The sequence below is a fragment of the Arachis ipaensis genome, chromosome B02 (genome assembly GCF_000816755.2).
Source record: "Arachis ipaensis cultivar K30076 chromosome B02, Araip1.1, whole genome shotgun sequence".
NCBI classification, from domain to species: Eukaryota; Viridiplantae; Streptophyta; class Magnoliopsida; order Fabales; family Fabaceae; genus Arachis; species Arachis ipaensis.
This window is the reverse complement of record NC_029786.2, coordinates 98,528,681-98,540,046: the sequence shown is the minus strand read 5'-3', so window position 1 is coordinate 98,540,046 and position 11,366 is coordinate 98,528,681. Positions and strand designations below refer to the sequence as shown.

General features: G+C 39.1%; 3 protein-coding genes across 3 annotated transcripts; all 3 read left to right on the top strand.

The window, feature by feature from the left end:
* Positions 7–3,105, top strand: LOC107625899 (scarecrow-like protein 22). The gene has a single exon (XM_016328632.2). The coding sequence runs from the start codon at positions 524–526 to the stop codon at positions 2,729–2,731; it is 2,208 nt and encodes a 735-aa protein (XP_016184118.1). The 5' UTR covers positions 7–523; the 3' UTR covers positions 2,732–3,105.
* Positions 6,115–6,639, top strand: LOC107627785. The gene has a single exon (XM_016330611.1). The coding sequence runs from the start codon at positions 6,115–6,117 to the stop codon at positions 6,637–6,639; it is 525 nt and encodes a 174-aa protein (XP_016186097.1).
* LOC107627784 lies at positions 6,797–8,810 on the top strand. Its single transcript, XM_016330610.1, has 3 exons — positions 6,797–7,963; positions 8,337–8,360; positions 8,424–8,810. The coding sequence occupies exons 1-3, from the start codon at positions 6,797–6,799 to the stop codon at positions 8,808–8,810; spliced, it is 1,578 nt and encodes a 525-aa protein (XP_016186096.1).

Sequence of the window (11,366 nt, the reverse complement as noted above, 5' to 3'; positions counted from 1 at the left end):
GCACGCATCCCATCACAGAAAAACACAAACAACACAAAAAAAAAAACGCACAAGAAGCAACAAAGAATCACATTCATGGCTTTCACCCATCACTGCAGCTATTTCGAGCTTAATAACGACCCACGCAACCAGCTGCAACCACAAAACAACAAGCTTTATTAGAGAGGTGCCCAAGTTTCTCTTTCTCTTTCTCTATTAATTATTATTTCCCCAACACCATGGGATTGTTTTAGTGTTTCCATCACCAATTTATATTTACAATACCCCACCAAAAATCCAGAGCTTCTTCTTCCAATCCAAAACCAAAGACAAAAAGAAAAGAAAAAACTCATCTTTCCCTCCACCCTCTTGCTTAATTTCTAGGCCTTGGTTGTGGATTTGTGAAACCAAGCCCCATTGCCGCGTTTTCTTTTGTGGGGTGGTGTTGTGGAGGCAAAAGGTTCAAACTTTGAATAAAGCTGGAGTCTTTTGTGTGGGTGGTTTCGTGGGTTCTTGTTGTTGTTGTTGTTGGTAGGTTTGTTAAATGAAGGCGATGCCCTTTCCTTCTGAGGAATTTCAAGGGAAGGGAGTGTTGGATTTCTCTTCTTCTTATTGTTCTGCAACAGATCTGTTCTCACTGCTTCAGCATCAACAGCAACTTGTTAATAATCATAGTATCCATCAGCCACCACCACCATCACAAGAAGGAAAGTGGAGGAGAAGGGAAGAAGAAGAAGAAGAAGAAGAAGAGAATAAAGGCTATGTGGGCTGCACTGAGCCCACATCTGTTCTTGACTCAAGAAGAAGCCAAAGCCCTCCTTCATCCTCCTGCACAATGTCCTCTTCTCTTGGTAGCAGCAACAACAGCACAAGCAAAGGTAGTGCTGCTGCTGGTGGTGGTGGTGGCTGCTCAGCCTCTGCTGCAGCACTAGCCTCAGAGAATCCTCCTCCTCCTCCAGAAGGATCCATGGAGAAATGTGGTGGGGCAAGAATGATGGATGACTGGGAGGGTCAAGATCAGTCCATTCTGAGGCTAATCATGGGTGATGTTGAGGACCCTTCTGCTGGTTTGACCAAGCTCTTGCAAACTGGCTCTCGTAATGTTGATTTTAGTTCTTCAGGGTTTGGTGTTGTGGAGCAAGGAGGATTGGTTATGGACCCTTCTATGCCTGGGAATTACCCTGCTTTCCCATTCCTTGGGGCTGAGAATATGGAGAGTCACAATGCAAAGAATGGTTATGGTGTTTCTGAACCCATGTTTGCTTCCTGTAACAATCCTATGTTGGTGTCCTCGGCTCCGACTTCGGGTGTGTTCGGCTTTCAGCAGCCTGTGTTTGGAACCGTGGATGAGAAGCCTCAGGTTATCAACCCTCAGTTTATGATGAATCATAATCAAGTTCAGTTTTCAGAGAATCCTTCATTCTTTGTGCCATTGACATACCCCCAAATGCAAGAGCAGCATATTGTTTACTCTCAGCAACCGGCGAAGCGTGCTGCGGTCGGGCACAATTATCAGGTGCCGAGATTACCCCTTTTGGATTCGGGGCAGGAGCAATTCGCCAGGAGGCAGCAACAGGCGCAGCTTCCATTGTTTCCTCATCATCTGCAGCATCAGCAGAAGGTGAGTTCAGCCGGAGACGAGGCAAGCAACCAGCTTCAGCAGACTATGTTTGATCAGCTATACAAGACTGCTGAGCTGATAGAAGCTGGTAATCCGGTTCTTGCGCAAGGGATATTGGCGCGGCTCAATCACCAGCTCTCCCCCATTGGCAAGCCTTTTCAGAGGGCTGCCCTCTACATGAAGGAGGCATTGCAACTACTGCTCCATTCAAACATTCCCAATTTCATGCCTTTCTCGCCCATCGGCTTCATATTCAAGATTGGAGCTTACAAATCATTCTCAGAGATCTCACCTGTTCTCCAGTTTGCAAACTTCACTTCCAATCAAGTCCTCATCGAAGCTGTAGAACGGTTCGATCGAATTCACATTATTGACTTTGATATTGGGTTTGGAGTGCAGTGGTCTTCCTTTATGCAAGAGCTTGCCTTGAGAAATAGCAATGCATCTTCTCTTAAAGTTACTGCCATAGTTTCGCCTTCGAATTGTGACGAGGTTGAGCTCAATTTCACAAGAGAGAATTTAAGTCAGTATGCAAAAGACATCAACTTATCATTTGAGCTCAATATCTTGAACATTGAATCATTGAGCTCTCCTTCCTTTCCACTGGCAAGTCAGTTCTTCGATAGCGAGGCAGTTGCTGTAAATATGCCGCTTTCTTGTTTCACTCATCATCCGTCGCTGGTTCCATCTGTCCTTCATTTTGTCAAGCAGCTTAGGCCAAAAGTGGTGGTTACTTTGGACCGAAATTGTGACCGAATCGATGTGCCACTTCCAACCAAAGTAGTCCATGTTCTTCAATATTACTCAGCCTTGCTCGAATCGCTTGACGCCGTGAATGTGAACCTCGACGTCCTCCAAAAGATTGAGAAGCATTTCATCCAACCATCCATTAGGAATGTGATCACAGGTCACCACCATTACCATTCACAAGAGAAGCTACCTCATTGGAGGAACCTCTTTGTTCAATCTGGATTCTCATCATTCACATTCAGTAACTTCACAGAAGCTCAAGCAGAATGTCTGGTGCAGCGTGCGCCGGTGCGAGGGTTTCAGGTCGAGAGAAACCATTCGTCTCTTGTTCTATGCTGGCAGCGAAAAGACCTGGTCTCCATTTCGAGTTGGAGATGCTAAACCATGCAACAACAAAAGCACTTACTTAACCACATGATTCTTGAAGGTGCTTCAGAACTTACTACTGCAATTTATGTAATTGTTTGTGTAATTTAATCTAGGATTATTGATCAATCATGCCCATATGTTTTCTTAACTAAGATGGGTTCATTCTACTGTTTTTATTACTAGTATGTCTCTTTAATTGTGGGTATTATTATTAATTAATCATGACTTTCCCACTTCCATCTAGTAATTAATTGACTCTCTGTGGTTTAATTTCTATCTCCATTGTTCCTTTGTTAACTTGATCACAAAGCAAATTGCTTTGTTTGTAAGGAACAATGTTAATGTTGTCTCTCTGTTTATCACCATGCTTTGGTTTAGTTGCTTGATTTTGATGACTAGTATAATTAGAAAATGTTATGCCAAATTCAAGTCTTGTTGACTCTAATAGATGAAATTGAATTGAATTGAATTGTGTTATTGGTCAGACATAAAAGAATGCAATTATTCTTAGTAATTAGTAGTGTTGTCTTTCACTTTGTCACAATCAAATGATGCAAGTTTGAAATAAATATTGCATGAGGTAGTTAGTGATTAAGAAATGTAGACACACAAAAAGCCAAGAGCATTTTTTAATTCTGGAACTGTGGCTTGTGCATTGGATTCATACTTTCATATTAAATTTAATTTAAACATGATGAAATCAATAATGGTTCTTCATATAGATATTACAATTTATGAAGTTAAATTTCATGTTGCAAAAAAAGGCGAAAAAAGGTTATTTTTGTGTTGATACATTTATTTTTGTGATGTATCAAAAAGTTGAAAGTGAATTACTGTAAGGAAAAATCTAGAGGGCCAGCAATTTTTTTTTAATTTCTGGTCAGCATGTAACTAGCAAAGAAAAGTGAGTCATTAGATGAAATCTCACACCATTAAAATCATGAATAAATGACCATTTGTACCCTTAAAAGATGAAAACGCTGACATATGTACCCACACTAAATCGAAACTAAACTTGTACCAACGCAAGATGCTCTCCGTGTGACAAAAGTACCCTGTCTTTAGAGGGTTGGAGTGCCACGTAGGGTACTTTTGTCACATGGATGACATCTTGCGTGGGTACAAGTTTAGTTTCGATCTGGTGTGGGTACATATGTCAGCATTTTCATCTTTTATGGGTACAAATGGTCATTTATTCTTAAAATCATCATTGATGGCTATTTGATGATTACAAATCACAAAAATTGTTGGCCTCCTAGCACTCCTCTTATTATAAACCTTAGGGAGTAACATTAAAACGTAACAATAAAGATTTGCAAGCACCTTAACTAAAGAGAAAGGTATCAAAGGAACCTTAATAAGTGAGATAAACATGGATCTTATTAAATTGGAGGGATTTGAAGATTGATTTGTTCCTCCAATGAAAAATTCACTTTTTAGCTGATCATTTATAAAAGTATAAATCTTGTAATGTGTAACAAATATCTACCAAATCATGTATACACATTTTAGGAATTTATCTAACTACCATACTTTTGGCCCTCTTCAAAGGTATATAAGTATAGAAGATTTAAATCAACTTGGGTTGGTCGAGTAGATAGTTTACTCGTGACTCTTAAATGAAGCTCAAATCTGCGATGAATTAGTCATTGACTTGTCGGGTTAGGGCAGGGGATACTGTAGGATACCAAAAAAAAAAAGTATAGAAGACTCTAAATATCTTGAATGAAGAAGATGCTTTGCTTCCCATTCTTTCTAAAGCTGAGTACAATCATCTCCCACCTTTGCACGGAATCCCTTCATGAATGAAGAACAACCAATATCAATAATAATAACAACAAAAACATTTTTGGGCTTTAATATTTGAATTAGGTCTTAATTTTATTTTTGAGGTTTATTTTTGTTTCAAATTTTTTATTTTATCTTATTTTAATGCTGGTCAAAATTAAACATTTTTTATTTTTCTAAAAGTATATATTTTTTCCATTATTAGTTTTAGAAAATTGTAACTATCGAAATTGTGATGGTCATAATGATAATTATAGTAATTTGATAGTGAAATTGACAAAGGAATAATAAGAAAGAAAAATAATAATAAAAAAAAATTTTGAAATAAAAGTTTTAATTCCAACAAGAGAATCAAACTCATAGTTCTGGATCCTAGATTGAACTGGCTGGTTTAACTGAATAACCCGAAAATTAGTCATTAAACTAGTCCAATTTAAATAAAACCTTATGATAACAAGGCTAAGGTGTCATTAATTCAACCAATGAATTATCACTCAGTTTGGACTAGATTTAATTAATAAATATATAAAGTAGTAAGTTACCACTTACCATGTGGTATGTATGAGTTAAGCCCCATTTTAGTCTTGAGATTGGCGAGTTACACTGATTTAGTCCTCTAAATTTCGATTGTACTAAATTAATCCCCCAAATTCGAAAAAATGCACCACGTTAGTCCTTGGCCTATTTTTCGTCATCGGAGGACTGACGCCGTTAGTGACGTGGCCAAATATTGCCACGCTGGACACTAGGAAACGGCGTCGTTTCTAATTTGGCGCTAAAAAACCCCTTTAAGCGACGTCGTTTGTATGCGATGGAAAACAAAACGTTTGCTTCCCTCTTTTGTCTCCACTCTTCATCTTCAACTCCTCCATGAGTGACGTAGTGGAAAAAGTCTCTCTTCCATGAGTGACTCAAAATAGGAACGAGTAACTGCAATAGAATTCCGGAGACTGCTGGATCACCAGTGAACACTGTACAGTTGTCTGAGGAGGTACTTTGCCGCTACAAGGAGCTTCTGTTCCGTCATCGAGGTTAGTGAAGAGATTAAAATTTTATTTTTTCAAATTTTAGGGAATGCGTTGATGGTTGTTGATCATAGTTTATTGCTTTGTATATTGTTTTTCCCTAAGGTTTGTAGTGGAATTTGGGCTAGGGTTTTATTTCGATGTTGTCTCCCACTGTGTTTTTGTGGTTTGTCTTCATGCTCTGTTCCGATGGTGGATAAATGTGTTTTATTTTGATATATCTCTCTGTCATGTATGAATGTAGTTGATAAAAACTATCTTAAAGGGATCATTGTGTGGAACTGGTGCTGAAAAGAAATTTTTTTGAATCATGCAGATGGATGTGCACTTAGATATTATGTTCCATCATGGGAAAAAGTTTCAGAAAGATGAAAACGGGATGACTATATATTCTCCTGATAAGAAGGCATGCGTTGGTGACATTGATGTAGATACTTTAGATATTTTTTGGGTTAGAAATTATTATATAAAGAACTAGGATATGATAGGATAGGAGAATGTTGGTGGCATGTTCCCGGGAGGAGTTTAGATAGTGGGTTAAGAGCTTTGAATTGTGATGATGAGTTGAGAGAGATGTGTTTCATGGGTGAAAAGAATGATGGGCTGGTTGATGTTTACTTTGAGCATGCAGTTTCAACACCAAAAATTCTTGAGGGAAATGAGATTGTGGTGTATGTTGAGGGTGACCATGATGATTTGAGAGAGGTTAGTGATGAACCTGACAATGAACCCCTACAAGACAAGATCCCAAACCAAACTAATATACCCACTGTCCCTACTGATGAGACTCCATTCACCAACAACAATGAACCAACGCATAATACCTCACCACCCAAAAGCACAGAACCAACAGATCCTGGTGCTAATAACCGAACACCCAAAAATATAATTCCACTACCACATCCAACTCTAATCCTAGCCAAGCTACTACTGCAAAGCATGTTAGCAAGACTCATCCAGTTATCCCAAAAGCTAAACCCAATTCAAATGCCAACCCAAATCCGAAATCCAATACTACATCATCCTCCAAGGCCAATGCCAACCCGAAGAATTCCTCCAAGCCCAAGCCCAAGCCCAACCGGAATTCTGTGTCCAAGCCCAAACTAAATCCAAATCCCAAAATCACTACTAAAACCTATTGCACAAGGTCTGCTTCAAAAGTGAGGAAGGTACAGCAAAATGACAAGAAAAAAACAAGTGCTGAGGTTGTCTTCTTCTGAAGATGAACACACCACAGAGGACAGTTCATATGATCCTGGGACAGATGATAGTTCAAGTGATGATGATGTCGTTGGAAAAAAAATGTGAGACCAAGAGAAGAGAGTCTGGGTTGAAGCATGCACCTGCTGAAGGACTAGCAAAGTCTAAGAGAAAGTTTCTTAACGATGATGATGCATTGGTGGTGGATGATGAGGAGTGTGAGGTGGACTTAAGTTTCTTAGAAGTCCCTGTCACAGGAGATGAAAACCTGGACAATGCTTTGGATCCTGGAGCAGAGTCTGATGGGGCCAACTCTTGGCACTTGGAGGAAATGAAGACTCCTCTTCCTTCGGAAGATGAATTTTCTGAAGAAGAGCCAAATGATGTATTCCCAGTATTTAGAGATGGTATTCGGTTCGGTGATTTAAAATTTGAGGTGGGGATGAAGTTTAATACAAAGTCCGAGTTTAAAGAGGCAGTGAGAGAGTTTACAATTCAAGAAGGTAGGCATATTCAATTTATTAAGAACGATGCTGTGAGATGCAGGGCTGTCTGTAAGGTTGAGGAGTGCAAGTGGGTGGTATATGCCTCACGGGATCATGAGGAGACATGTTGGCAGATAAAAACTTTCAATGACGACCACACATGTGCTAGAGAAGCCACCAACCGAACTGCAAATAGGAACTGGTTGACTAGCAAGTTAGTGAAGAAGGTTAGGAAATATCCTCACTTCAGACAATGTGAGGCAGCTGTCTACTTCAAGTCTAAGTGTGATCTGGTGTTAAATAAGAATTCAATTTCTAGAGCCTTGGCAGACGCTAGAGTTGTGGTGTATAGAGATGAGAAGGCCCAGTATGCAATGGTCAGGGACTACAGAAAAACACTCTTGAAGTGTAATCCGGGTTCAACAGTTAGAATTGGAACCATCCCACAACCAGATGGAGAGGTGATCTTTCAGAGGATGTATGTATGTCTTAGTGGATGCAAGAATGGTTTTAAGGCAGGGTGTAGGCGACTGATTGGTTTAGATGGGGCATTCCTTAAAACACAAACTGGAGGCCAGATTTTATCCATAGTGGGTCAGGACGCAAATCATCACATCTATGTTATAGCATGGGCAATTGTAGATATCGAGAACACGGAGAATTGGAGGTGGTTTCTAGAGCTACTCCATGAGGACCTCGGAGACTATAAAGAAAACAAATGGTGCTTCATGAGTAACATGCAAAAGGTAAACCCTACCCTTTCATAGTATACTCTATTATTACAACAGTTGTTAACGTATAGCCTATTGCTAGTTAAGGTAAATTGTTCGTTAAGATGTTGACATGTTGGTCTGAACAGCTGTGTACTGACTGAGAGAAATATTTGTGTACAGTATTATTCTTTATTGGTAATATGACATAGGGACAAAAATAGGGAACGATTTCAATGTAGGGGACCACTTCAGGTTCATTAAACAAATGTTAGGGACTATTATGGGTTAATATTTGTATCTCAAGGACTATCATGTATCACGAATTGTATCTCAGAGACTATTACGTGTCACGAATTGAATCTCAGGGACTATTACGTATCACAAATTGTATCTCATTCATATGCAGGGCCTGCTTTCTGCAGTCCAGGAGGTAATGCCTCATGTCCACCATAGGTTCTGCGTGTGGCACTTATGAATAAATTTTAACAAGCAGTGGAAGGATTTAGAGTTAAAGGGGTTACTTTGGGAATGCGCACGATCAACCACTTATCAAGATTTCTCTGACAATATGAAGAAGATTAAGAAAATTAATGAAGAGGCTTGGAATTACCTGAACAAGTGGCTTATGGACTCGTGGACAAAGTCAGCATTTAGTCATGCTCCTAAACTTGATAATATCTGTAATAACACATGCGAGGTCTTTAATGCAAGAATTAAGGAAGCAAGGGCCAAGCCAATCATCACGCTACTTGAGGAGGTCAGAATGTTTGTCATGAGAACAATCACTAAAAACAAAGTTAAGTTAGCCAAACATGTGGGAAAGCTACCACCAATGGTTCAAAGTAGGTTGGACAAGATCAGGAAGGAGCCTAAAAGTTAGATGCCAATCTGGACTTGGGATGATGAGTATGAGAAGTTTGAAGTGCATGGTCATCTAACTAATATGGTAGTGGATTTGGGCAAGCGACTGTGCACATGTCAATTTTGGATGTTAACAGGTAATTAACCAGCCTTTAGGACCTGCGTATTTGCGAATTATTAAATACTTTAATAACACATTACTTTGTTAATTACTTCAGGAATGGCCTGTGTGCATGCGTGTGCAGCACTTGCAAGGGTGAATAAGAGACCTGAAGATTTCTGTCATAAGTGGCTCACTATGGACGCATATAGAGACACTTATGCACATTATGTAAATCCATTGCCTAGACAATCTCTTTGGAAAAAATCTGAGTATAATAGACCTCAAGTTCTAAGGAAAAAGAAGAAGACCGGACCACTGACAAAGAAAAGGAGAAAGAATGCAGATGAGGATAATGGAGGAAGCAAGAAATCTAAGGTGACTAGGACTCTAAAGAGACAACTTAAACCATTTACTTGCAGATACTGTCTACAGAAGGGACACACAAAGAGTAGTTGTCCAAAAAAGAGAGCAACTGATGTTGCTCAAGCTTTTGCTGATGCAGCTGCAGTTGCCGCTGCTGCTAAGGCAAAGCCCAATGCACAAGAAAATGCTGTTCAAGCACCTACTCAAGCTCCTCCAGATGCACCTGCTCAGGCTCCTCCAGAAGCACCTTCTCAAGCTGCTCCAGAAGTCCCTGCTCAGGCACCTGCACCAGTTGATGGCCAGGTGGTTGAGATCGACCTCTCCCAGCCAAACTACTCCGATGCACAACAGTCCCAACATAGTCAAGAGGTAGTTGCATTTAGTTTCACAACTCATAGTTAAAATTATTGTGCACATTCAACTAAATTTATGTCCTACTGAAACAAGATCCACCTGCGAGGCCATCCAAGTTGCAGACCAGAAGGAGGTCCTCCACACTACCATCAGGATCGGTCACTATGGATCCACTACAAGGAGCAAGCTCAGCCACATCTTTCAGACTGGCCAACTTCCTAAAATTTGTCCCAACACCTGGCTTCAAGCCACCAAGAAAGAAGAAATGAAGATGTACCTGATCTGTGCAGCTTGTTTTGGATGAAACTGTGAATCTTTTTGTGAATCATACTTTTTGTTTTGTGGGCTGAATTTATGGCAGTAGACTTTTAATATATTTGAATACAATATGACAATGATGGCACTCTGTATCCTTTAACTAGGATGTATTTTGGAATTAGAACTACTCTTTACTTGTCTGGGAGAGTTGTCATTAATATGGCAGGATTATTGTTACTTTTATTAAAACTTATTGATATGGTTATTATTATTATGACAATTTGTTCCAGCTTCAATTATGCTGCTTCAGATTTCTTTTTTACAATTTTTCAACAATTTCATTGAATAACAGAAAACAACTAAAAAATTTGAGAATGGGAATTTTTCTTTCTTCTACTACACATTAACCCTAAACATAGTAACACAAACTCATCTTCAAGCTTTAACTACCAACATAAAACCAACAACAAATACTATAAACGAAGCCAAAACTAAAATGTACATTTTTTGGGTTCTAACTTCAACCTCTATCTTCTCAATTTTCCAAGCCAAATCCACTCTAACTTGGTCACCATCCATAGTAAAAATTACCCTTCCTCTGAGGTCTTCTTCTCCAATGTCAGCCCAGACAAACAAACCACACCACCTCTTACCATTAATATTATAGTTAGGTCACCCAAAGAATAGCTTGTTAGGGTTAGCCTCTATTATGGACCACCGAAGAACAGGGCGGCACCCACACCCACACCACTGTGGAACACCCGATGCTCTACTTCGACTGAAACTCCTTGTGTTGGACCGCATGGAACTCTGGCTCCCACTTGCAATCATGATGGTAAACTCGGAAGGGAGTAGGAGACGAAGAACGAGAGAGAAACGGGAAGAAGAAGAAGATGATGAAGTCACGGGATGAATTTAGGTTTTAAAAGGGGGATAATGACTAAATTGGAGTAAATCAAATTTTAAGCCACGTCATCTAACCGTTAGTATGTCTAGCGTGGCAATTTTGGCCACGTCACTAATGGCGTCAGTCCTCCGGTGACGGAAAATAGGCTAAGGACTAAAGTGGTGCATTTTTTCGAATCTAGGGGAATAATTTAGTGCAATCGGAATCTGGAGGACTAAATCAGTGCAACTCGCCAATCTTAAGAACCAAAATGAGACTTAACTCATACATATCACATGGTAAGTGGTATAAAAGTTTTAAATAAAATAGATATAATCAATGTATGAATATTAAATCATGGCTTAACTAAAAATAGATATAAATGTTCTAAATCATGGCTTACCTAATAGTGATATTGAATCTTAATAATTTTAAATTTTGAATATTAAATAAAAATAGATATAATAAGTGTATGAAAGTTTTAAAACTTAATTCTTTTAGAAAATTTAACTACTTTCAATTTCACTTTACAATTCTTTTGCCCTTAAAGCTCCCTAGCTAAATATATTAAAATTATTAGAATACCAATATATTTAATATACTTAAAATTC

Bases quoted from the DNA above. Each gene is read 5' to 3' on its own strand.
- LOC107625899 (XM_016328632.2), top strand. From the start codon at position 524: ATGAAGGCGATGCCCTTTCCTTCTGAGGAATTTCAAGGGAAGGGAGTG.
- LOC107627785 (XM_016330611.1), top strand. From the start codon at position 6,115: ATGGGTGAAAAGAATGATGGGCTGGTTGATGTTTACTTTGAGCATGCA.
- LOC107627784 (XM_016330610.1), top strand. From the start codon at position 6,797: ATGATAGTTCAAGTGATGATGATGTCGTTGGAAAAAAAATGTGAGACC. The intron at 7,964-8,336 runs GTAAACCCTACC...ATTCATATGCAG, and splicing joins TCATGAGTAACATGCAAAAG to GGCCTGCTTTCTGCAGTCCA. The intron at 8,361-8,423 runs GTAATGCCTCAT...TTTAACAAGCAG, and splicing joins TGCTTTCTGCAGTCCAGGAG to TGGAAGGATTTAGAGTTAAA.